At 39.0% G+C, this 27,488-nt stretch overlaps 1 protein-coding gene, 1 long non-coding RNA gene and 1 other non-coding gene across 5 annotated transcripts in view; 2 read left to right on the top strand and 1 right to left on the bottom strand.

Annotated features, from left to right (window-relative positions):
* The window catches only part of BBS5 (Bardet-Biedl syndrome 5), a 26,957-nt gene extending 4,136 nt beyond the window's left edge, over positions 1-22,821 (bottom strand). Inside the window, exons 1-9 of one of the 2 annotated variants that reach the window (XM_025994103.2) lie at positions 22,700-22,821; positions 19,416-19,498; positions 15,328-15,393; positions 14,599-14,648; positions 14,340-14,467; positions 10,079-10,214; positions 6,839-6,934; positions 3,859-3,921; positions 2,068-2,202 (exon numbers count right to left, since the gene is read on the bottom strand). In XM_025994103.2, coding sequence (XP_025849888.1) covers positions 2,068-2,202; positions 3,859-3,921; positions 6,839-6,934; positions 10,079-10,214; positions 14,340-14,467; positions 14,599-14,648; positions 15,328-15,393; positions 19,416-19,498; positions 22,700-22,758 — 816 coding nt within the window. In that variant the 5' untranslated portion in view covers positions 22,759-22,821. Of the gene's footprint in view, positions 1-2,067; positions 2,203-3,858; positions 3,922-6,838; positions 6,935-10,078; positions 10,215-14,339; positions 14,468-14,598; positions 14,649-15,327; positions 15,394-19,415; positions 19,499-22,052; positions 22,385-22,699 lie in introns of those variants that run through there. The other variant, XM_072751883.1, reaches the window with a different exon arrangement.
* LOC112916591 (U6 spliceosomal RNA) lies at positions 13,336-13,440 on the top strand. Its single transcript, XR_003234327.1, has one exon. It is a non-coding gene; the product is annotated as a U6 spliceosomal RNA (small nuclear RNA).
* LOC140598183 (uncharacterized) lies at positions 22,750-27,488 on the top strand. 2 transcript variants are annotated; one of them, XR_012000308.1, is made up of 3 exons: positions 22,750-22,886; positions 25,754-25,939; positions 26,273-27,488. It is a non-coding gene; the product is annotated as an uncharacterized lncRNA (long non-coding RNA). The 2 variants fall into 2 exon arrangements; XR_012000307.1 differs by lacking the exons at positions 22,750-22,886; positions 26,273-27,488 and adding an exon at positions 23,614-23,739 and having other exon boundaries at positions 25,754-26,024.

Genomic DNA, 27,488 nt, shown 5'->3' with positions numbered 1-27,488 from the left:
GAATGAAAAGAAAGGAATAGAAAAAGGGAGCAGACTGGATGATTGAATGTATAAAATAAAATAATCAGGAACATAAAAAATGAAATCTCTGAGGTTTTGAGCACAGCTGAATTTACTAATGCTAAATATAAATAAATGGAAAATAAGTAAATAGATACATCAGCAAGATGGTGCTTTTGAGAAAAATGATAGCATTTTAGGTATGCCAAGTTGAGATACTCAAGTCTCAGTGTATCTGATAGACTTGGAAAATTATTTACCTAATTAAATTACTAGGATAAACTTCTTTTTTTAAAAAAAAAGACTTTGAGAGAGCGTGAGAGAGCACAAGCAGAGAAGAGGGGAGGCTCCTGCAGGAGGCCTGACATGGCGCTCAATCCCAGGACCCTGGGATCATGACCTGAGCCAAAGGCAGCCGCCCAACCGACTAAGCCACCCAGGCACCCCTAGGATAAACTTTTACATTCATTCATTCATTCATTCATTCATTCATTCATTCATTTATTTATTTATTTATTTATGATAGACACAGAGAAAGAGGCAGAGGGAGAAGCAGGCTCGAGATTGGATCCCGGGACTCCAGGATTGCACCCTGGGCCAAAGGCAGGGGCCAAATTGCTGAGCCACCCAGGGATCCCCAGGATAAACTTTTAAATGAGAAAATTCAATTTAGGTTATTTGGAATGCTCATTTATGTGAAAATACTCAAGAATATTTAGAACCATACTGATCTGAGAGAATGCGTCAAGACCAGAATAAAAGATGTGGGAGTCATCTATAGCAGTATAGGCTGAAGAAACTGAAGGAGGGCTGGTACTGCAAAGGAATACACAGAGAAGGCAGAGTGAAAGGGAGAGTGGTAAAAGCAGCACAGGGTGGGAGGAAAACATAAAAGGATGATTAAGACATGGAAAACATGAGTGTATGTATAACACAGCACAGCAACCCAGAGAGAAGTTTCAGCTGGAAGGGAAGGGGAATGAATATATAGAGAATATTACAGGGAGAGAAAACACTATCAAGCAGTGCTACTGGGCAAAAAGGGTCTGTTTGAAGTCAGAGGGTGTGAATTTGAACTTAGCTGCCCAGCGTATTTCCTGATCTTCTCTGGTCACACGCTGCAGTCCAAGAGTAGAAGAGATACAGATAATATGGGTGATAGGGCTCCACATGCTGAGTACCAGCAGCGATGCTGTTGAAAGAGTGGGTGGCAAGGGCACCATAATAGTGAGGGTGCCCGCAAAAGAACAGACAGCAAGGGAACCTGTGATAAGAGTGGTCAGTGAGGGCACCAGAGACAGAACCTCTAGCAGGAGTACCACTGATAGAGCCAATAGTGAGGACATCCCTCTAATGCAGTGGCTGGTGAGGACACCAGTGACAGACCAGATGACAAGGGTCCCCGCTGGAGAGGCTAAAGAGTAAAGTCAAAGGAGGGATGATGTGCCTGGAGAGTGGGGTGGGTTTGGGGAAAACCCAGAGATCACAAGGAAAGCAAAGAGCAGAAATATGAACATGATATTAAACATATTTTATAACCAATCTGGCAGTCATGAGGAAGGTAAAGAGCAGACACGTGGGCATGATATTCAAAATATTTCATAACTGGTATGGCACAGGCACTGATGAATAGGGGGTGGACCAGGGCACACGGAGAGAGCAGACTCCTGGAGCTGCTGTACTGTGGGGCTCTGTGGGAAAAGCCTGGTGCCTGTGAGGCCTGTAAGGTTTGTCCAAATGCAAGTGGGAGGCAGAAGTGGAATAAAAGTAAAGCAGAGTGAGAGACTGACATCTGTCCACATCAGCGGAGTCGTGCACATGGATACCTGTCTCTGGGTAAACTGCTCACCCAGAAGGGTGGGAACGAATGACGAAGCAACCAGCGAGCAGACAGGTGGCGCCAACTGCGGATGGCCAAGAGGTCACGCTCACTGAACACAGTCTGTATATGAATCATTTTAAACACGGTTCAGAATGAAACTGTAGGCAGTGTGTTTATATCTGAATTTCATAGATTGTGTAAAAGCAATTCAGCAAACCCTGTGTTTTACATACGGAACAAACTACCTTTTCTTCCATCTCATAATCCACTCCAAATATCGGACTAGCAGAATAGACCTTGTGAAGTGAGTTGATTTCCTTAACTGATTCTTGTAGTTTTTCCATAGGATCTATTTTAAAGCCAAGAACGTATCCTCCACTCTGTAAAAAAAAAATAATGAAAAAACAAAAAACAAGCCTGAGGAATGGTATTCACAGTATAGGATAAACTAGCTCTAATGTCCTTATTTCAGAGCACCACAGGTAAGCTGGTTTTTTAATTAAGATTTTTGTGATGAAACACGTAAAGCATACACAAAAATAGAAAAAAAGAGCACAATAAGTATCCATGTAGTCATCTTCCAGCTTCAACAAGCAGAAACATATGGTCAACTTTTTAACCTGCAGTTTTCCCAAATCTCCTCCCCTTGCCTACTCAGGATTATTTTGAAGCATATCCAGATATCCCATCATTTCATCTGTAACTATCAATGGTGATATTTTCTTTTTTTTTTTAATTTTTATTTATTTATGATAGTCAGAGAGAGAGGCAGAGACATAGGCAGAGGGAGAAGCAGGATCCATGCACCGGGAGCCTGATGTGGGATTCGATCCCGGGTCTCCAGGATTGCGCCCTGGGCCAAAGGCAGGCGCCAGACCACTGCGCCACCCAGGGATCCCAATGGTGATATTTTAAGATAAAAAAATACTGTAGATTGTGAAGGCCAATGGAACTAAGTTTTTTTTTGAGCTAGACCTTGAAAAGGAGTAGACCACTTCGTAAAAGAAGAAAGGGAATGGCCCAGCTGAGGCTATTTCCTTGAAGAATTAGGAAAGAAACTTGACCATGACAGGTTGTTGTTAAAGAGTGTTAAAAAATTAAATCGCATAGTGTGAAAGGTGAGACCATATGCTTTAGGTTGAGAGCATATACTTTCAAGTTCAAATTCTAGTTTTACAACTAGAAATTTACAAATTTACTAACTACATGATGCTGAGAAATATACTTTCCTTAATCTTTTAAGCCTCAATTTTCTAACCATAAAACAGTTACCAAATTGTTGTATTAAATAAAATAATGTACATATGATATTTGATACAGTTCCTGGAACACAGTAAGCACTCAGTAAATGGAAGCTACAAATCTGCAGGCAAGGGGAAAGGAATAGTTAGACATTCATATTTACATTTAGAGTTTAGAAGAGCAGTGATTTTACAAATAAGTAAATGTTTTATTTAAATGTATTTCTGAAAAAAAAAATAAATGTATTTCTGCAAAGATCTGGCCTAATGAGGCACAGCAACTATAATTAGATACAGTATAATCTGCATATGAGAGTATAAAATCCCAGTGGCATGTGTGTGTATATTTGTATATGACTGTGTTATTCAATGACATTCTTGTGAATCAGTCAGACCTGAATCAAAACCCATCCTCACCACTTACTAGTTGTGAGACTGTGGGCAAGGTTCCTAACTTCTCTAGGCTTCAGTTTCCTTTGAATATAAAATGGGGAGAAATAGTAACTGTATCATAGGGTGTGTAAAGACTGAGATAATGCATGAAAAGTACAGTGACTTTGTCATTAAAAATGATCATAATGATAATAATGGTTATGGCTACCCAACAAAGAAACATAAGCAAGATTCTTCCTGTGTGGACAATTACTATATATGACTTTAAACCCTTTATTTAACTTCATGTCACAACTAACAATCTTCTTAGATATAAACTGCTTTACTATATAAATAAAACTAAAAATACTGTCATAGTTTAAAAAATCTATTAAAGGTTAATACAATTATAAAATATCTTACCTGCTGAGAGCTTTCTATGACAAGAGCTAAACCAAATTTTGAATCTCTAATCTTGATTGAACGCTAGATGTAAAATGAAAAAGAAGAAAATGCATGCTTTTATGATCTGATAGTAGTGATTCTTCAGCACAAACAGTTTTCAACTTGTACACAGTAACTGTGTACATAATCTAAAGGACAGAATTCTCCCTCTTTCCTTCATTATATTCCCACAGAGATCAAATAAATGAAAATGTTCATACTAGAAGTATGAAGTAGGCAGCAAACTTGTAAGGTAATGCAAAGAAGACATCTCTGAAATATGCACAAAGTTATGACTCACATATCCCCCACAATCAGGAAGTCTAAAACTTTTCTGAGTATTTTAAACCAGAGGCCAGCAATCTTTCAGTACTGGAGAGCCAGTGTCTTTTGTGGTTCCCAAGGCTGAGTTAGTTTTTAAAAGTCACATGAATATGACTGTCCTAGTGACAGACTGTGATGATATCAGGTTGCAAGTTGTTTGGACCAGGCTGGATTCATTCCAGGGGCCATGGTTGGTAACTGTATTCTTAAATAACAAAAAGCGTCCTATTTGAAGAACAAAAAGCACAAGGTTGTTTACTACTCTGTAAATTTTTTTTTATTATAATATGTCAGGCAACGTATGTAAATCATACAAAACAGCAATGAACAATACAAACAGCAGTTTATCAAATACCTATGTAGCCTCGGTCTTATCTTCCCGGCCACGGTTATATATTCCTCCTTTTCTTTAGATGGCCAGAAACCATTTTCTTCCTATCAGATTCTAGGATTTCCTGCTTAATCTCTACCAGACTGAAAACTCCTTTTTGACAGGAACTGTGTACTTGTTAATGATCTTCATGTCTATATTGCTAGCACCTAGCAGAGTAGGTGCTAAATATTCGGCAAAGGAATGATCTGGCATTTTCAAGTAACTCAGATATCAAACAATTTAGCCAAAGATAGGCTTGGGAATAGTTTGCAAAGAATCATCCTTCTTGTAAACTAAAGACTTGCAAAAGACATCCTTTAAAATGTCTTTTAAAAAAGGACATTTTCCAGCCATCACATACATTGTGTCTACTCAATAAATTTTTGTTAATGAAACTGCTTAGTGTTAAGACTACTTATATCCCACAATATGGGCAATTCTCATAGAAAAACGAGACAGGATTTTCATTGGCTATTTCTATGTTTCATCTAACTTGCACTAGGGTCCTATACGTAATTTCCTTATGTAAAATGAAATTCTTCAGTTTATTAGAGTTTACTATTTGTTTCAATGAATCACATACTTATAGTAGTAGCAACAGATGACAAAAAGAACCACCTTTACTCTCAAAACAAATCAGTCTCAGACATAGTTAGTTCTTACTCTGGATTTTAACAGCTTTAATTGAACTTAAGCTAAAATCATTATCACTAAAACCTATCTTGATTCCTTTCACCAAACCTGTTGTATAAATCCAGCTTGTATTACGTGCTGTATTTGAATATAGTGAAAACAGCTCATTCACAGAATTTTTTTTTCATTCACAGAATTGAAGAATTCATTCTGGCTTTATTTTATTTTTAAAGATTTTATTTATTTATTTGAGAGAGTGAGTGAAACAGGGAGAGGGAGAGAGAATCTGAAGCCAATTTTGCACTGAGCACAGCGCCCAATGCAGGGCTTGACCCCACAGACATGAGATCATGACCTGAGCTGAGACCCAAGAGTTGGACACTTAACTGAAGCCACCCAGGCGCCCCTTCATTTTTGCTTTAAAGGCAGAAAGTGTTGGGACGCCTAGTGACTCAGTGATTGAGCATCTGCCTTCAGCTCAGGGCATGAGTCTGGAGTCCCAGGATTGAGTCCCACATCAGGCTCCCTGTATGGAACCTGCTTCTCCCTCTGCTTATGTCTCTGCCTCTCTCTCTCATGATAAAAAAAAAAAAAAAAAAAAAAAAGCAGAAAGTGTCAACAGAGTCAAAACAATGTGTGATCTGCGTGCCAAAGCCATGCAAAGAACCACTATATATACCTGCTTCATAAAAAGGTTATGGAAAACCTTAGTAGCTAATGCCTTCTGACTGGAATCTAAGAAGGACATATCTTAAAACAAAACAAAACAAAAAAACTGATACATCTTAATCTGCATGGTGACCATTAAAAACTTTTAAATCCAGTATATTTCTTTTTTTTCTCAAAATTTTATTTATTTGAAGGTGTGGGGGGGTAAGAGTGAGAAGCAGTAGGGAGCCCCGATGCAGGGCTCAATCCCAGGACTCTGGGATCATGACCTGAGCCAAAGGCAGATGCTTAACCCACTGAGCCACCCAGGTGCCCCTAAAATACAGTATATTTCTCTCTTAATAGTAAATTGATAATGGTTGGATTTCCCTTGAATGTAAGTACAACTGGGTCTTTTCTATGTTGAAATTATAAATTATCAACATTTTATCTTTTTAATTTTATTTTTTAAAAATATTTTATTTATTTATTCATGAGAGACAATGAGAGAGAGACAGAGACACAGGCAGAGGGAGAAGCAGGCTCCATGCAAGGAGCCCAATGTGGGACTCGATCCCGGGATCACGCCCTGAGCTGAAGGCAGATGCTCAACCGCTGAGCCACCCAGGTGTCCCAAATTATCAACATTTTAAAAGTCTGCTCTCAGCAACACTGCTGCCACTTAAAAAGGGAGAAAGAATTCATTTAATCCTGAAAATTGTAGTATTTATTTATTTATTTTTTAAGATTTTATTTATTTATTCATAGACACAGAGAAAGGCAGAGACACAGGCAGAGGGAGAAGCAGGCTCCACATAGGGAGCCCAACGTGGGACTCGATCCCAGGTCTCCAGGATCACACCCCAGGCTGCAGGCGGCGCCAAACCGCTGCACCACCGGGGCTGCCCAAACTGTAGTAATTACTGAACATAAATTATTCATTCTACATTAAAATAAGGTCAGCAAAATACATGTACTTACGATTTGCAGATATGGTATACTGACGTTGAAACTGTCATTCATATTTGCATGCCACACAATTCTCACATTGGTAATAAAAAAGGTTCCTAAATTTCCCTGGAAAATATGAGATATATCAATGACCATTTGTTTGAATACTCTTTATTTTCTAAACACCAGAATAGTTCTGATTATCATGGTAGCAGAGAATACTAGAATTGAGTATCATGGAGTTAAATGACTTCATTATTCACTGGACGGAAGAACAATTAGATGACTGAAAGCCTGGATTCTGAAGTTAGATTCTAAAAATTTATACCATCAATACTTACCAGTTTTCTGACCATGGGAAAATTTGTTCTTGATGCACTGTGTCCCATGTAAAATGGAGATTTGATTAAATAACCCCCATAAATAAAGCCCTTATCACAGTGTCTGGTACATAGTAAGCATTCTGCAAGTGTCAGATCTTATTACATAGTATTGTTCAAAACCTGGCATAAGACAAGGGAGTTGTGGTAAGAGAAAGAAAACGTGATAACCCCCATTAGTTCACAAGAGATTTTTATGGCTCTTTAACACTGACTATAAATCAAAACTGTTTTCCAATTATATGGCCCCTAAACATCTACTCAAAATTACTCCAGTGTGATAGCTAAATGGTCTAAAAAATCTTTAGGACCTAATAATACATGGTACCAAAATTAGCCATCTTTACCTTTTATCTCTATCATTATCTACCTTTACCTCCACCTCCTTCTTACCATATACTGCCAGAGGAATTTATTTTATACTTTGAGATTGGGTATAAAACATTAACTTACAAACCCCAAACCTGAAAAGCTTTCTTCTGGGATGGCCAGGTGTGAAACATCAGAAAAGACAACCTTTTTTCTTTCTTTTTTTTTTTAAGATTTTATTTATTTATCTGAGAGAGTGAGTGAGAGACAGAGAGAGCGAGCGAGAGTAGGGGAGCAGGAGAAGGAGAAGCAGACACCCCTCCGAGCAGGGAGCCCAAAGTGGGCTCGATTCCAGGACCCCAAAATCACGACCTAAGCTGAAGGCAGATGTTTAATGAACTGAGCCACCCAGGAGCCCCCTCTTTTTAATTTTTTTATTTTGTTTTATTTTATTAAGATTTTATTTATTTATTCATGAGAGACACAGAAAGAGAAAGACAGATACATAGGCAGAAGAAGAAGCAGGTTCCATGCAGGGAGCCCGATGTGGGACTTGATCCCAGGACTCCAGCATCATGCCGAGCTGAAAGCAGATGCTCAACCACTGAGCCACCCAGGTGTCCCAAGACCACCTATTTCTTAGTTATGATTAAGTTAATAAACACACGTGTAAGTGTATATTTCCCTCCTCTACTCTCATCTTGCAAAAAATTGTTATACAAAAATTTTAACTCCCTTATTCCTGGCCCACGTCCCATTACATAATACTAAGTCTAACTTTATAAGCAATCATTATTTATGTCACCACTTCTTTTCTCTTATTTTAGAAGAAGACAGCAACCTGCAAAACTCTCAAGGATCTTTTTAAAAGATTAAGAGGGCATATTTTATTTTCAGGAAACATGTTAGGTTGACAATAACATCTCTATTTTCAGTAAAATACTTCTGATAATCCAATCTTAATTAATTTAAACTGTGAGGTGTGGTGCTAGATGGTAAGGATCTAACTATGAACGGAATAATTCCACCCCTACCCTTATAAAGCCTACAATCTAATGTGGGTACAGGCAAGCTCTGCATTTTAGAGCAGGAGTAATTTTTTTAAGGTTTTACTTATTTATTCATTAGAGACAAAGAGACATAGGCAGAGGGAGAAGCAGGCTCCCTGCAGGAAGCCTGATGTAGGACTGATCCCAGGACCCCCATCTGCCCAAAGGCAGTCACTCAACCACTGAGCTACACAGGCACTCCCAGAGCAGGAATAATTTGAAGTGGTAATTAAGTATAGATTGCATAAGCAACACACAGAAGGAAGCTTACAGAAAGTGACATCTAAGCTATGACCTAAGGTCCCAGGGATCTGTAAACTATGGTCAATGGGATAAATCTGGTCTGCTGCCTCATTTTGTATGGCCTAGAAACCAAGAATAAGTTTTACATTTTTAAATGGCTGGAAAAAAGTCAAGAGAATAGTAATTCACGAAACATGGATATTGTATGAAATTCAAATTTCAGTGTCCATTGTCAAGTTTATTGAAATATAGCCATGCTCACTTGTTGCTATGGCTAGTTTCACACTACAATGCAAGTCTGAGAAGTTATGACAGAAATGGTATGACCTACAAAGCCTAAAATATTTACCATCTGGCCCTTTCGAGTAAAAAGCTTACTGATTCCTGACGAGGACTATTTAGATGTAGAGCTGTCTATATACTTTAGAACCATTATCAGAGTTTAAAACTAGAACTTCTCAAATGAGCAGAATTTAATTACAATTTAAGTTTATGATTCAATATTTAGCAAGAAGCTCTTCATTCAAATGATACAGCTTTACCTCCGTGGTTATCAGTCTAACATAGGTTGTAATATATACACAAAGCCTGAAAACTACTTAGGTAAGAGAAAATTTTTCTTTAGAAATTTATGTGTTACTTATTCCAACTTATATGTTTCAGCTGGTTATAGCTTCAAGAGCAAATGAGAAGTTATGATAATGAATGTAGGAATCACCAAATGAATTGTATGTTTAATTCCATAAAGACCAGACTATCTTTTTTTAAAATATTTTAAGTAATCTCTACACCCAACATGTGGCTTGAACTCACAACCTTGATCAAGAGTAGCATGCTCTTCTGACTGAGTTGGCCAGCCACTCCCATAAAGACCAGATTGAAAAGCTTCCATGACTGTCCACACCATGGCTCTCTTCCATCAGCATAAGTTATCAAGATGTGGAGGGTAGGGTATGCGCAGCATGTGGGGAAGAACATAGTTCTCAGATAAACCAGATGTATGAAGTCACTTAATTCTTTGGGGCCTAACTTTTTAATCTGTAAGTGAATGAAGACTGAACTAGATAATCTCTAAGGACCACTCCAGCTGTAAATTCTATGTATAACAAATGTTGCTAAAAAGAACACAAAACCATAAAAATATGAAAATCAGAATATTATATCAAGAGCTATAATGCTAATTTATCAAGAGATATAATGTTAATTTTAACAGTTAAGTGAATATACAAACTCAATGATAAATGGAAAAATGACGGACCCAAAAGGTTTATTAGCTTTTTGTACAATACCTGATCACTGGATAAATTCCATACTCCATTGATTTTATCATATACATGTTCTTGTGGCAATAATCTTAGTTGCTTATTTTGAATTAATGCACTTCTCAATTTAAAATCACGATACATTTTAGAAGTCTCATATGCTCTATAAAAAAGAAGAAAGACAAAAAAAAAAAAAAAAAGAAGAAGAAAGACCAATCCAAACTGAAAATGTGGTTTTCCTAGGTTATGATTACTTATCTACTAAAATATACAGTTGTTAATACATATGTGAGTCACTCAAATAATTATCACAATAAATTTAAAAATTTGCTTTTCAATAAATTTTGGTGTCACAGTCTTTAAAGATTTTATCATTTTAGTGTAGTATTTACATGGTTTATCTCAGTAACCTATGTTTAGAAGTCTATTTTTTTTTTTGAGATTTTATTTATTTAGGGATCCCTGGGTGGCGCAGCGGTTTGGCGCCTGCCTTTGGCCCAGGGCGCGATCCTGGAGACCCGGGATCGAATCCCACGTCGGGCTCCCGGTGCATGGAGCCTGCTTCTCCCTCTGCCTATGTCTCTGCTTCTCTCTCTCTCTCTCTCTGTGTGACTATCATAAATAAATAAAAATTAAAAAAAAAAAGATTTTATTTATTTATTCATTAGAGACACACACACACACACACACACACACACACACACACACACACACAAAGAGGCAGAGACACGGGCAGAGGGAGAAGCAGGCTCTCTGCAAGGAGCCTGATATGGGACCCGATCCCGGATCCAGGATCACACCTTGAGCCGAAGGCAGATGCTGAATCGCTGAGCCACCCAGGTGTCCCTAGAAATCTAATTTTTAAGACATGTATCATACAGCACAAATGAGAAGAAAGATTTTCTTTCTAAGCTGAAAAACAGCTTAGAGAGAAAAACATTTTATTGCATGAAAAACATGCAATGCTTGCATATAATAGACATGGAAATTATTTTTCCTATCACAATGCTTCCCTCCATTTCTGTTTTAGTCAAAGACACTTTTTAGTCAAAGGCACAATTGGGAGTCCAATTACTTTTCTCATTGCAACTGAAAGCATTACACTCTATACAGAAAATTGGAATGAATCTGTACCAACTCCAAAAGGAACCCTAGGACAGTGTGTATCTGTGTGCAAGTTAGACACACACACACACACACACACACACACACGTTTTCTCTCCATGCCTTCCTACTGATAAATAATACAAAAGAAAATTGTGTATTTGTTATTAGTGTTAATTAGTTTTTTTTAAAAGATTTATTCATTTGAGAGAGAACAAGAGAAAGAGAGCAGTGGGCAGAGCAAGAGGGAGGAGAGGAACAGAAAGAATCTCAAGCACCCTCCCCACTGAGCATGGAGCCCCACTGTGGAGTTCAATCTCACAACCCTGAGATTATGGCCAGAGCCAAAATCAAGATGCTTAACTGAGCCACCCAAGTGCCCCCGTTTAGTTTTACTATAATTTTTGGATGAGGTTTTTTTTTAAATTTTTATTTATTTATGATAGTCACAGAGAGAGAGAGAGAGAGAGGCAGAGACATAGGCAGAGGGAGAAGCAGGTTCCATGCACCGGGAGCCCGACGTGGGATTCAATCCCGGGTCTCCCTGATCGCGCCCTGGGCCAAAGGCAGGCGCCAAACCGCTGTGCCACCCAAAGATCCCTGGATGAGTTTTATTATAACATTTTATTAATTATCGTATTACCCCACTATTACAGGCTAATTTACCAATTTAATAAAACTAAAGGATTTTCTTAGCCTGAATAGCTTCAGAAGTCATTTATATACATAATATTGTTAAATTTGTGATTTTTACTTTAATTAACCTAATATATAAATTGTGAAAGAGGAGGATTTGAACATTTGTCTATAAATCTTAATTTCCTTTAGTGCTGTAATCATCGATGTTTAACCAGCAGACAAAATAGAAGCTACTAATGTGATAAGAGTTATTTCTGGGGGAACACTTATTTTTATACTATTGAAGAAAAGCAGCTTCTATGCTCCCTTCATATTCTTTATATTACATCTCTAAGTAAAGTGAGATAAAGAGCTAGAGTTTAGATATATGTCCAAAAGAACTGAAAAGTATTCATAGTAGCTAAAAAGTGGAAACAATATAAATGTTTATCAATGTTAGTAAGTAAAAAAATATGTTCATACAATGTAAAACTATTTAGCTATAAGTAGGAATGATGCACTGATACATGCTACAACATAGATGATCACTGAAAAGATTATGCATGTAAAATAAGTCAGATATAGAAGGCCACTATGTTGTATGCTTCCATTTATATTGTGTCCCAAATAGGGGAATCCTTAGAGAAAGAAAGTAAATCAGTGGTTGCCAAGGGTTATGAAGAGGAGAGAATAGGGAGGGACTATAGAGACTATAGGGCTATACGAGTTTGTTTATAGGGTGATAGAAATATTCCACAATTGGGTAGTGATAATAGTTACACAATCTTGTAAGATACTGAAATTATCAAACTTTAAACTTTAAAATTTTGTTACATGAATTATATCTCAAAAAATGTAAACCATTATGTATATTTGAAAATCATCAACAAGGGCAGCCCGGGTGGCTCAGTGGTTTAGCGCCACCTGTGGCCCAGGGCGTGATCCCGGAGACCCGGGATTGAGTCCCACGTCGGGCTCCCTGCATGGGGCCTGCTTCTCACTCTGCCTGTGTCTCTGCTACTCTCTCTGTCTCTGTGTCTCTCATGAATAAATAAATAAAAATCTTAAAAAAAAAAAAAAGAAAAAATCAACAAAATGCAAAATCAAATAACAAACTAGAAAACTAAGAAATAAATTTGCAACATATATGACAGATGAGGGTATAACTTAGAAATTTATCTTTTAAGATTTATTTATTTATTCATGAGAGGCTCAGAGAGAGAAAGGGAGAGACATAGGAAGAAGGAGAGCAGGTTCCTCACAGGGAGCCCGATGTGGTACCCAATCCCAGATCCTGGGATCATGCCCTGAGCCAAAGGCAGATGCCCAACCACTGAGCCACCCAGGCATCCCAATTTAGAAATTTATAATAGAAAACTATAAATAGCCAAAAAAAAGGAGAAAAATTTCTACATCACTAGTAATAAAGAAATGCAAATTAAAACAGTATATGTATTTCTCTTTGTGAGTATAAATTCGTATATATGTATAATAAGCCTGTCATCTTAGCCAAGCTTTTAAAAAATCATAGTACTTAGGGCTGATTAAAATAAAGAGCTAAGGTGTTCACTTGGGCAGCACATATACTAAAACTAGAATGATACAGAGAAGATTAGCATCCCCTGTGTGAGGATGACATGCAAATCTGTGAAGTGTTTCATATTTTCTGCAGTTCCCCAGCAAACTACCACCCTTTGTGGATTAACTCGGAGGAAATAACATGAGCACAATGTGCAGCACTGAGTAATGTAATTGTGGTATTTCATTAGAAAAATATTCCTGCAAAGCAATTTAAAACATGTGAATAAGGCTGAGATACATCTGAATATTTATATGCAAATATGTCATTTCTACATATCTTAGAAATGAGAAAATGTCAACCTGCATTTCCTTATAGAATTAAAAAAAAGGGGAGGGGGGCGAAGGTAATGAAAAGAATTTAGCAAAGAGAACAACAGAACTCTTTAGGGAAAATACCTGGGTACATCTACTGCTAGTAAAATCATCCTTTCTTTCTTTTTTTTTTTTTTAAAGATTTATTTATCTTAGAGAAAGAGAGAGAGAGAGTAAGGAGGAGGGAAAGTGTGAGAAACTCAAGCAGACTGCACTGAGCACAGTGCCTGATGTGGCACTCAATCTCATGACCCTGAGATCATGACCTGGGCCAAAACCGAAAGTTGTAGGTTTACTTAACAACTGAGTCACGTATGTGCCTCTAAAATGATCTTTTTTAATTCATTAATTGAATTATCCAACTTGGTTATCTACATTGAATGAATTCTCTATTTCACTGTAACTACCTTTGTAGTTAATTTAATAGAATCCTCAGTAGAAATTTTTACGAATCTTCAGTAGTCTTATGTATTTTATAAATACTTTCAAAGTACTTATTAAATGATAATGCAATATGTTCTTCTATGTATCTTCAGGATATTGCAATTTCCTGAGCTTGGAAGAAGATAGTACCACACTTATACACTTTATCCTCTGAACCTCTAAATCATAGAATTGATATGATAAAAAATCATATTAAAATTATTCAATAATCCATAAAGTATTACCATACCTGTGTACTGCAATCACAGAAGTAAAAAGTCTAGGACTTCCAGGAACCAAATTTGTAAATATAAACTCAAAACGGGTACTATTACATTTTGTTAGTATATAAAGAGCTTCAGTTTGGCCTCGTAATTTCTGTAAGGACAAATTTATTTAGAAGTTCAGATTTCAAGAGCAATTTCTTATTTACAGTGAAAACAAAGTCCAATCTCAAATATTTAATGTTTCTTCACTATATATATTTTAATAAGATTTTTCACACTTACAGAGTTCGCAGTCCTTGTTGTAATGTTCAATATGCAGTTGTAACCAATAGCTAAAATTCAAAAGCAAAGAATTTCAAGAACATGACATAACAAACTGAGAGGAAAAAAACCCCTCTGTATACAGAACCTTATGTTTTAAAAATTAAATATAAATTACAACTTTAAAACATTTTATGAAATTACTCCAAATTTAAGTTAAATAATTAAAAGAAGTAGAAAGTCAATTCTGCCTCTTTGGACAAATAACATTCACAGTGTGAAAGGAAGTTTACTTCTGTAAAATCTATATATTTACTGAACATCTTAGCACCATTACCTCAAGAGAAAAAGTTTAGCTTAGCTGGATAATCTCAAATAGTTTTAAAAAATAAGTAAAACAAAATTTAACAATGGAAAGGTTGCAGTTTTATTAGAATTTAGATCTCCCTTCTTTGAAATTAGTTGAAACAGGTCACAGCAAGTTGTCAAAGATAAGCAAAGAACAAAAACCATTCAGTGTAAAAACACTATAATCTCATGTATGTCCAACAGACAAAATGGACAGATTGAGAAACATTTCTTTTGCATAATGGTACAGTCTGTGGTTAGTCTAGGATTGCTAAAGTTTTTATCAATTTAAGTTTTCCATGTACTTCATGATATGGCTTTTATGGTTATCAAAAGCCACTGTGCAAGTTCACCTGACAAAGCATTTTTTTCCCTTTAGTGTTATCTAAAAAAGATACTTACAGAGATTGACTCTGGGTAATGCCAAAGAATGCCAGATAATTCGTAAATTTGTTACTAAGAGTCTACCTAAAAGCAAACAAACAAAAAAAATAGGTTACCTAAGGTAAGGACCCATGTTTGCAGTAAAGAAAAAGGTATACGTGGAAATTCTGGCCAATAACAGCAATAATCCCCACAGATGTTTTCATACATTATCCACTGAATATGTCTATTGCTTATTTCTATCCTGTGTAAGGTATACAACGCATGATTCAGAATCCCAGAGAAACAAAATCTGTTACGGAAGGGATACAGGTATTCAATGCCAACAGCTTGGTTTGACTCAAATTAACAGAGAAAACTGGGTACTGGATTTTTGTCTTGGTGGAAGTTGTTCTGGGAGTCCTAGCAGGTCATATGTGCACAACTGAGAAAAAGCTGGGGACAATATAACTACAAAGCCATTTAGTAAAATCACATTTCTCAAAGGACTTTCATATATACACTAATCTCTGCCACAGAAGTGCTCTCCTGGAGCGCCTGGGTAGCAAAAATAAACTACTGACTAAATAAAAACAAAAAGCTTCTTCACAGCAAGGAAACAATCAACAAAATTAAAAGGCAATCTATGGGATGGGAGAAGATATATGCAAATGATATATCCATTAAAGGGTTAGTATCCAAAATCTATAAAGAACTTGTAAAACTCAACACCCAAAACCCAATAATCCAATTAAAAAATGGGCAGAAGACATGAATAGACATTTCTCCAAAGAAGACATTCAGATGACCAACAGACACATGAAAAGATGTTCATCACTTACCATCAGGGAAATGCAAATCAAAACTACAATGAGACATCACCTCACACCCATCAGAATGGCTAAAATCAACAACACAAGAAACAGCATGTGTTGGCGAGGATGTGGAGAAAAAGGAACCTTTGTGCACTACTGGTGGGAATGAAAACTTAGTGCATCCATTGTGGAAAACAGTATGAAGGTTCCTCAAAAAGTTACAAATAGAACTATCTTAAAATCCAGAAATCACACTACTAGGTATTTACCCAAAGAGTACAAAAACACTAATTCAAAGGCATACATGCACCTCTATGTTTATAGCAGCATTATTTACAGTAGCCAAGATATAGTGTCCATTTACTGATAAATGGATAAAAAAGATGTAGTATATGTATATATATATACACACACACAATGGGATATTATTCAGCCATAAAAAAAAAGACAATGAAATGTTGTTATTTGCAATGACATGAACGATCTAGAGAATATAATGCTGAGCAAAATAAGTCAGAAAAAGACAAATACTATATGATTTCACTGATGTGGAAGAAACAAAACAAGCAAAGAAAAAAAAAATAGAGAGAGAAACCAAGAAATAGGCTCCTAATTATAGAGAACAAACTGATGGTTACCAAGGGCACAGGGAGGGGTTGGGTGAAACAGGTGATGAGGATTAAGGCATTGCACTCGTGATGAGTACTGGGTGATGTATGGAATGGTTGAATCATCATATTGTACACCTGAAACTAATATAACACTGTTAACTAACTGGAATTAAAATAAAAACTTAAAAAAAAAGAAGAAATTCAGACTTAAATCTGTTAGCAGTGGAGGTGGAGTTGGGATTTAGAATTGGAATTGGAGAGAACTGAAAATTTCTGAGAAGAGAATAATGTGATCATAGCAGTTTGGAAAGCAATGTAGACTGTTTATTTCATTACTTAGTAGCTATGTGACTTTGCAAAACTTAATTAACCTCTCTGTTCCTCAGTTTCGTTATTAAGAAAAAGGTAACAGCATCTGCTTCATTTTTTACTATTGATTTTATTATTATTAAATGATATTACACATATCATATAAAAGATTCAGACACACATTATGTAAAAGATTCAGAACAGTGACTGGCAAAGAGTAAACATTCAAAATGTTAACTATTTTTTAAATATTTGAATTCTTTACAAACCAATTTTTATGATTTATTTTATTATAGATATACTGGTTTATGTTTTGCTTACACTATTTCATGTAAGTAACATTATGTCTCCATAACTGGGCTATAAGCCCAGGACACCTTTTGATTCTTTTTGGTATTTGTCTATTAGAGCATTTCAGGAAAAATTATGGAGTGGTAAGTAAAGCCACTGACCAATTCTGATTACCTGTTTTTCTGTTCTTGGTCCTACAAATCTCTAGCATTCTCACGTTGCCTCTTTCTTGCTGAAAGGCTCCATCCTATTGCTACAAACCCAGTGTCCTAGGCATGGACTTTCTCTCCGTCTTACTAACCACCAAAATATAAATTGTACCTGTTTTTCCTAATCTTGAATACTGAAATATGGCAGTTTCATTCCTGTACAGCTTCAATGTACAAAGCTAATCCAGTAATTTCATGTCAGGGTACTTATAGTTGAAATGGATTAAATGTGCTAATCTTTGGGGGTATTTATAGTTTTAACATGCGTCTCCTGAACTGGGAGATTGTGCCTTAATTTGGTCATTTTCAAACTGCTAGAAAGGGAAGGAGAAAGAAGACTAGAAGGCAGGACTGCCCTTCTCATCTCTTCCTCCTCTTTTTTTTTTTTTTCTTCTCCTCCCTTCTTATTAACCAGAAGCTCTGCACACTCCTGTAAAATTCCATTTTCTGGGAATTGCTTCTGAGGTGAGTACACATACAGTTATTTTTATGAATAGGAAGACTTCAGGTACTCACTGTAATGGATACTTGAGGCCAGGGAGGTGATTTGCCCAAAGTGCTAATATAAGATTCTGTACTCAGTGATATCTGATGAAGTGAAAGATGTTCTATTACCCATTGTCTTTGTCTGGACTGGTGGATGGAATGTCACATAAGCGTTTCTGTCAGTCTGTATATGAGAACAACCAAATTTTCCCTTGGCTTCCTTAAATTCAGGTTTGTCAAGATCCAGCCATCTGGAGATTATTATTCCACCCTCAAAGGCCCAAACTAAGATTCTTGTTTTCTGCTAAACCTTCATACCTCACTCTCGCCTGGGCCTGGCCGACACTAGGAAGCATTTTATAAGTGTGATCTAACCATGCTCTAAGGATGGGCCCTTGCCATTGACAGGATCTGCCTTAGCTAGTGGTGATGACAGTTTCCCTTCACAGGGAAGAAAGGCCCACAACTAAACCTGCTGCTCACGCAACACCCCAGAGCAGACCAGAAGAAAGACCCAGAGACCAAGTAGCCACTTGAAAGGCGGCAGTGAGCATGTTTTCCCAATAAGGGTTATTGTGCAGTCTCTAGGATTCACTGATCCTTCTTACCTGAAAGAAGTCTGCTCTTTTCCACCCACTTACTCCTCTTCAATTTAAGAGGTTTATGACCTTTCCCCTAAAAAATATCTCTTCAGATATATGAGGCTGCACACTCATCCCCTGTTTTTCCAAAAACGACATTAGGGATGCTGACAAGACCTGGTCACTGGACATTGGCTCCATGTGCAGCTACTGTATGCAGCCTGAACTCTTTCCAAAGTTCTAGCCTTTGGGAAATTTGGTTTGAGAGGACTCTAGAGTCCAACTCTGGTTTCTCCTCAGTGACATATACAGATGTCTCCTAGGACTTTTCAGTGCTACAAACAGACTTCACAGTACAGCACTAAATTTGTTCTCTACATGTCCATCTCCAGGTATCAGTCTTGGTGGATTGTGAATTACTCTTGGATTTCTTAAAAGGAAGTACGGGTCCAGGTAGCAGAGCGATGACCTAACTTATGTTCCACTACCTCATATTCTTTCTGGGGGGAGGCAGATTCAAAAGTCAGATCCCTTACAAACAGGGATCCTGGAGTTTTAACAGTTAATTTGGAGAAAGCTGATGCCAAAACTGGGACTTCCTGAAGGACCAAAGTTCTGAGGAAGAACCTGTATTCCCTGGCTATGGGTTTAATACCTACCCTTTCTCCTGTTTAAATCTGAGAAAAGTGTTATGTGGATTCAGCTCTTTCACTGTCACAATTACATTTACATATGCTGCTGTTTCATAGCTTATTCTCCAGGTAATATGATTTAACATTTGTAAATCAAACAAGAAATATAAAACATATTAGGAAATATACTCACCTCTATCCCCATTATTTCCTTTGGTGTCTTCAATTGAATCTAAACAATCAATAAGGACTTCTCCAGGTCTTGTTTTCATTTGTCTAAAATAAATACCAAGGCTTTAATAGCTACAACTATATCCACTTACAGTCTAGTTAGGGAGAGAAGAAACATTTGCATATAAAACAGCCAACAGTAATAGATGATACAGTACCAAATGTTCATGCATCTGAAAATAAGATCTTGAGAACTTCAAGAATCCTAGTGGAACCTGAAGTGACCAGGGACATATAGAGAAGTTAAAATTAGGAGAGGTAGGATTTGGAGAAATAAGAGAGAGGGAGGAAAGTCCATGATTAAAGACCAGAAAAAAGAAATGATAAGCAAATGTGGGAAGATGGTCCTGGCTAGGGAAGAAAAGCAATGTTAAGAGGTAGTGAGAAATATATGCCACTACCTCTGAAAGCCAGTTGGACAGGTATGGGCCTTGTCCCGTGGACAGTGGAGAACCCTCAGAGCTTCTGAGTAGAAGGAAGGAGGTTGGGCAGTTATGGAAGGAAGAAGTTAAAGCAAAAGCATTGTCAGGACTTGGTAAACAACTAGATACAAGGAGTAAAACAAAATAAAGAGTGAAGAAGAGTTTGTGGTCTGATAGAATGCATTCCAAACAAAACCCCCAAACAAACAAAAACCTAGTACAATATGTGGTAGAGCTTTTAAAGATATTCTCCATAGAGCTGACTCATTACTTACTGAAAATACAGAGATAATCATAATACACCTTCCCTGCTTAAGAGTCTCCCATGTCATCCCACTACCTAGAAAATGAAGTGCAGGTACGCCTGGGTGGCTCAGCGATTGAGCGTCTGCCTTCAGTCCAGGGCATGATCCTGGAGTCCCTGGATCGAGTCCCACATCGGGCTCCCTGCATGAAGCCTGCCTCTCTTTCTGTGTCTCTCATGAATGAATAAATAAAATCTTATATATATATTTATTTTTAAAAAAGATTTTATTAATTTATTCATGAGATACAGAGAGAGAGGGAGGCAGAGGGAGAAGCAGGCTCCATGACCAGGCCCAATGCAGAACTCGATCTCGGGACCCCGGGACCACACCCTGGGCAGAAGGCAGGGGCTAAACCGCTGAGCCACCCAGGGATCCCCATAAAATCTTTAAAAAAATAAATAAAATGAAGTGCAGAATCCTCAGCCAAAGATTTTAGAGTTTGGCTGCTCTACCTTTTTTTTTGGGGGGGGGGGGGTCAGCCAAACATATTACAGTTTGGCTGCTCTACCTTTTTTTTTTTTTTTTTTTTTTTTTTTAAGATTTTACTTATTTATTTGAGAGAGAGCTAGCAGGAGCAGGGTCAGTGGGGAGGAGGGACAGATTCCCCACTGAGCAGGAAGCCTATGGTGGGGCTGGATCCCAAGACCCTGAGATCATGACTTGAGATGAAGGCGGACACAGCCTACTGAGCCACCCAGGCATCCCCATTTAAACTAGTTTTTAAAATTGTTTTCCTTGTGGTACAATATATAAAATAAAAGCTGCTATTTTAACCATCTTAAAGTATACAATTCAGTGGTACTAATTACATTGGTAATATTGTTGCTCTGCCTGTTTGTTCCTCCATCCTCTACCTGCCAACCCTCCCTTCTAGCCAATGACATTTATACTTCCAAGACTCCGCTCCTAATGTTGTTGCTGTTTTTCTGGAATACTCTCCTGACGAGGCCCTGCCCAATTATCAGGGTTGAACTCAAATATTATTTCTTCTTTAAGGCCTTCCCCAGGCAGAATGAACTATTCTGTTTCTATAATACCCTAGCTTTCTGTTCATTTTTTTTCGGGATGGTATTTACAACATTTTAAAAATAGCTGTCTATATATATCTCCTGCACTAAAATGTGGGTGTGTGTTTGGGGGGGGAGGGGCGGGTGGGTAACAACTATCATTTTTTGTATCTCTAGGTATCAGCACAGTAACTAGCACATAGTAAGCACTTGATAAATGTTCAATAAAACGGAAATGTTCATGAAATGGGGCTTTGCTTGGATTACGAACCCTCCAAGAATAATAGAAAAAGTCCTAGGATGTGTGCAATATGTTAGCATCGTGTGTAATTTTATAAATTCCCTTCTCTCACAACTTCTTAAAGGGTCTAAGACCATGTTAGTATTAGATCATCTAGCCACAACTAAGCCTGATAAATTATTTCATTTTCTAAGGTTTGGGTTATTATAAGGAATCATAAGAAGCAGGCAAAAAGCTTTATACCATTAACCTGAGAACCTTAGCTTCACTGTTTTCCAACAGTTAATATCTCAACGAGGGCGGCCCGGGTGGCTCAGCGGTTTAGCGCCGCCTTCAGCCCAGGGTGTGATCCTGGAGACCTGGGATCGAGTCCCGCATCGGGCTCCCTGCGTGGAGCCTGCTTCTCCCTCTGCCTGTGTCTCTCTCATGAATGAATGAATGAATGAATGAATGAATAAATCTCAATGGGCGGGAAACCCCTGGTCTTTGAGTAGGGGTATTTTAAGTAGTCTGTCTTTAAAGCATGAAATTAAGGGGGAAAAAAACCCAACAAAACAAAAACAAAAAACCATCCTAGGATTTCTGTTGAAGAGGCTGCAAAAGGTAACTCCATCTACCTACCGGTGACTGAAATGAATAATAGGATGGAAGCTTATCGTGGAAATAAAGTTTGTGGTGAGGAAATTTGGAAAACGGTTATTCCCACCTCCCTAGTTTTACAGACAAAGCGGCGGCTCAAGCTTACGAATGGCGAGGCCTGTGCGTGCGTGCGTGCGTGCGTGCGTGTGTGTGTGTAGCGGTTTAGCGCCGCCTTCGGCCCAGGGCATGAGTGACCCTGGAGACCCAGGATCGAGTCCCGCGTCGGGCTCCCTGTGTGGAGCCTGCTTCTCCCTCTGCCTGTGTCTCTGCCTCTCTCTCTGTCTCTATGTCTCTCATGAATTAATAAATAAAACCTAAAAAAAAAAAAAAGGGAATGGCGAAGCCTGAGGGCCCACGTGTACGTCGCTCTTCAGAACCGGGGTGCGGAGGCCCCGCCGAGCGCTCCTCCGCCCCCGGAGCTGGCGCCCCCAGCCCTACGAGATGGCCCCGGGCGCAGGGCCTCAGCCTCCCGACAGGCGCCGGGCCGGGCTCGCCGGGCCCCAAGGGCGCCCCCTCAGCGGCCGGACCCCCCGCCGAGCCGACAGCCACCTCCTCCCGCTCTCGCGAGCGCCGTGAGCTCTCCCGTAACCGCGCTGCGGCGCCCTCTGCAGGCCCCGGGAGCGACTCACTGCGAGGAGACGTCGAACCGGACGTCCCGGTCCTCCCAAAGCGCGTCCAACACCGACATGACCACCGAGGCCCGACGCCCGCCGTGACCGCCGCGGCGGAGGCCGAGGGGCGTCTCACCGGCTCCCAGGCAACGGGCCGCCTCTGTCGCGACGTCTACGGCGGGCGCCGAGATCCAAGCTTCCTGAGGTACGGCGCGCGCTTTCCCGGCCCTGTCGCGTCCCTAAGCGGATTTGAAGCTCCGGGGAGCCCAACTGGCCCCGGCCCAGCGGCGTGCTTGGGCGCTGAGTGACTTTCCCAGCCTTCAAACACGCATCCTTAAGCCCTTCCACCCTCTTCCCCCATTTTGCTGTAGTCAAGAAATTTAGACTTAAACTCTTAATTCTTAACCCCACCCCACCCCAACGCCATCAGGTCCTGCCCATCTCCTGCCTTCATCCTGCGTCGCAGGGTCCCCTTTCCCTGCCTGCAACTCTTTCCCCAGATCTCTGCGTGGCCTGACCTCTGTGAACTCCGATGTCAACCGAGGCGGCCCCGGATCTTGCGGTCACCGTACCCTGAGCACCCCCAGGACAGGGCCGGTACTCCAGCTCGCTTTCCACAGGAGCTGGCACTCAGAAACTTTTTGAATGAATTAAAACGCCTTCCTTCCCTCACCTTATTATTTTTTTTGAAGATTTTTATTTATTTATTCATGAGACACACACACACACACACACACACACAGAGGCGGAGAAGCAGGCTCCCCACGGGAACCCATGCAGGACTCGATCCCAGGACCCCAGGGTCAGGACCTGAGCCAAAGGCTGATGCTCAACCACTGAGCCACCCAGGTGCCCCCCTTCCCTCAACTTATGACAGTTCTTTAAAGTATGATCTAGGGATCCCTGGAGTTCCTTAGGATCCTTTCCGGACGCCTACAGCGTCAAAATATATGCACAAGAGCATGAAGACATTCTTTGCCTTCATAACTTATTTATTCGCTGGATGTACAGCGGCGTTTCCCAGAGGCCATATGATGTGTAACTGTATGTGGAAGCAGGTATGAGAATCTAGCTGTCTTCCATTAAGCCAGACATGAAAAAGATCTGCAACACTGTAAAACAGTGGTACTCTTCCCACATTTTGGGGGGACAATATCATTTTTAAAAATGTTATGTATGTTGACGTATAATGAGTTTTTTTATTCTTTAATGAATCAATAAATGAAGTTTTATTTTATTTTTTAAATTTATTTATTTATTCATGAGAGACACACACAGAGAGGGAGAGGCAGAGACACAGGCAGAGGGAGAAGCAGGCTCCATGCATAGAGGCCTACACGGGTCTCTATCCTGAGTCTCCAGGGTCAGGCCCTGGGCTGAAGGCAGCGCTAAACCACCAAGCCACCCGGGCTGCCCCAAATGAAGTTTTAAATGTCTTATCAAACATCAATAGATAGGGGATCCCTGGATGGCTCAGTGGTTTAGCGCCTACCTTTGGCCCGGGGCGTGATCCTGGAGGCCCGTGATCAAGTCCCACGTCGGGCTCCCTGCACGGAGCCTGCTTCTCTCTCTGCCTGTGTCTCTGCCTCTCTCTGTCTCTCTGTGCTTCTCATGAATAAATAAATAAAATCTTAAAAAAAATCAATAGATAGAAATGATATAAACAAAAGATCTTTCAGGTCCTCAATAATGTTTTTAAGGGTATAAAGGAGTCCTGAAATCAAAGGTTTGATAACTACAGCTTTAAACTATCTAGAGCTCCTCTGTGTTAGGCTCTGTGCCAAATCCTGGAAATGTGAAAGACCATAGGAATTTTTCTCAGGTTGAAGAAAATAATGGAGACAAAAGAACATATAAGGCAGCCCCCCAATGAATCATGCCATTGTATAATCCTCCCTCCTGAGGTGTGGACAGAACCTGTGACTTGCTCCTAGCCAACAGAATATGGCAAAGGTGATGGGATGTACAAGCGATGGGGTATCATTCCCACGATTATTTTGTTATGTAAGACTTGATCTTAGCTGCCTGGAGCAGGACTCTCCTGCTTGCCTTGAAGAAGCCAGCTGCTATGATACAGCCTTTAGGGCCAGCAACCTCAGTTATATAAGTGCAAGGAATGGGAATTTGTCAACAACCTAAATGAGCGTGGAAGCAGATCTTACTGCAGTAGAACTTCTGATAAGCTCTTTGCTCCAGGAAATATCTGGATTGCAGCCTGGCATGACCGTAAGCAGAAAACCTAGATAGATAAGCCATGCTTGCAGTTCTGATCTACAGAAACAGGGAGACAATAAATGTCTGTTATTTTAAGCTGCTGAGTTGGTGGTCATTTGTTCTATGCAACAACAGAGTACTAACACGGGTTGTAGAATCAGGGATGGTGCTACTCTAACAAATCGCAGGGGCTAGGACCCAGCTAAATTCTGTTAGGAAGCAGGCTGATCAAATTTTTCACCTGCAAGTATGTGCTGCCTTTCATGAAAAGGCAACGATGGAAGTTTTAAACCGAAATATCACTGAACTGTTCTTCTATACTGGGCCCACCATTGTATGATGGGAGTGTTGGGGACAGACAAGTGGTCTTTTTTGGTTTCCCAGGTCTGCCAGGAGGAGTTGTGCTTCAGGGGAGTGTGCTTAGTGGGTTAGACCCAGGAGCATTATTTGCAGCAGGTATAGAGGATTTAGATGATGAGATCATGGATTTTGAGCAGATGGTGTGATAGGATGAGAAGGAACCTGGGGAGGGAGCTAATTTTTTTTCCTTTGGGAGGGGCATGGGTGGTTGTGTGCCAGAGGACAGGCTGTGAGAGGCAGAATTCCGAACGGCCCTTAAGATTCCTGTCCTCCTTATATGCATGTCGTATCTAATCCCCTTCCCTGGAGCATGGAAGAGCCTAGGAATATAATAGGATATCAGCCCTGTCATCAGATTCTGTTACTTGGCAAAGATGAGATTTTGCAGATATGATTAATGTCCTTTGAATTTATCCAAGAGGGAGGCTATCTGTCGTGAGCCTGGCCTTATCAGGTGAAACCTTAAAGGAGATTTTTCTACTGGATGTGTTGAAATAGTGGCCAAGCTGTGTGAAAACCTCATGGCTAGGAGCACAGGACAGCCTCTAGGAGCTCGGAGAACCGGCAAGAAAACCAACTCCAGTCATCTAACCATGAGGAACTGAATTCTGCTAACTGAAATGAGCCCGGAATGGAACCCCAAGCCTCAGATGAGATCATGTCCTGCTGACACCTTGATTTCAGGTGAGACCCTAAGCAATGACCCAGCCCAGACTCCTGACCTGCAGAAACTGTGAGACAATAAATTTGTGTTGTTTCAAATTTCTAAGATTGTGTCAATTTATTGTGCATCAATAATTATTTCAAATCACAGAAGGACTTTTATAATGAAGACTGAAATGAAGACCTACTTTTCAATGTACTTATAGCTGGAACTTCATATATTTCATTTTCCAGACCTTCTTTTTCTCCTGCTTTTGTAGAGAAAGTTTTGTGTGCATGTGTGTGTGTTTACGTTTTAAATAAATTTTTTCTGAAGTATAATTTACATACAAAAAATACATCTATTTTATTTAGGTGTGCTCTTCACTGAATTTTGACAAGTGTATGCATCCATGTAATCACTCCCATAATGAAGCTACAGAACATTTCTGTCACTCTGAAAAGTTTCCTTGTGCCCCTTTGCAGTCAACTCCAGATCCTGGGAAATCACTTGTTTGCTTTCTATTACTATAGATTGTTTTTCTTTGTCATTATTTTATTATGTAAAATAATTATGTAAAATTTGCCATACTGTAAACTAATTTTGAATGTTCTAGAATTTTATATAAATGGCTGATTTTATATAAATCACATATATATATACTATGTAAGACTGGTATATGTATTCTTTTGTATCTGGCATCTTTTATTTGGCATAATTTTTTTCTTTTTTGTTTTTATTTAAACTCCAGTTGGTTAACATAAAATGTAATATTAGTTTTAGATATAGAATTTAGTGGTTCATCACTTACATACAACACCCAGTATTTGGCATAATGTTTTGAGGTTCATCCAGTTTTTAAAAAGATTGATTTATTTATTTGAGGGGGAGAGGGGCAAGAGAATAAGGGGAGAGAGAATCTTAAGCAGACTCTGTGCTGAGCTGGAGCCTGATGTTGGGCTCAATCTCACTGCCCTGAGATCATGACCTGAGCCAAAACCAAGATTTGGATGCTTAACTGACTGAGACACCCAGGCATCCTGAGGTTCATCCATATTATTACATATATCAATAGTTCATTCTTTTCTGTTACTGTTTTGTTTTGCATTTTTTAGATATGCTGTACTTCGTTTCACCTGTTGGACATGTGGGTCATTTCAGTTTTTGTCATTAATAAAATTGCCAAGAACATTAATGCACAAGTCTGTGTGGATGTAAGTTTTCATTTCTTTTGAATAAATATACCCAGGAGTGGAATTGCTGGGTAATATGATAGGTGTATGTTTAACTTTTTAAAAAGTTTTTTAAAAACTGCCAACTATTTTCCAAAACAGTTAAACCATTTGCATTCCCACCAACAATGCATCTCTCTTACTTGTCAATCTGTTTTAGCCATTTTAGTGGGTATGTCATTATGGTTTTAACTTGTATTTCTCTGATGATTAATGGTGTTGAGAATCTTTTCATGTGCTTCCCAACCACTTGTAAATATTTTTTATAAAGTGCCTGTTTATGTCACTTCACATTTTTTATGAGGTTGTTTGTTTTCTTATAATTGAATTTTGTAGGAATAAAGCCCTGTGTTACATA

This window comes from Vulpes vulpes, chromosome 3, assembly GCF_048418805.1.
Source record: "Vulpes vulpes isolate BD-2025 chromosome 3, VulVul3, whole genome shotgun sequence".
NCBI lineage: Eukaryota > Metazoa > Chordata > Mammalia > Carnivora > Canidae > Vulpes > Vulpes vulpes.
This window is presented reverse-complemented; position numbering and strand designations above follow the sequence as displayed.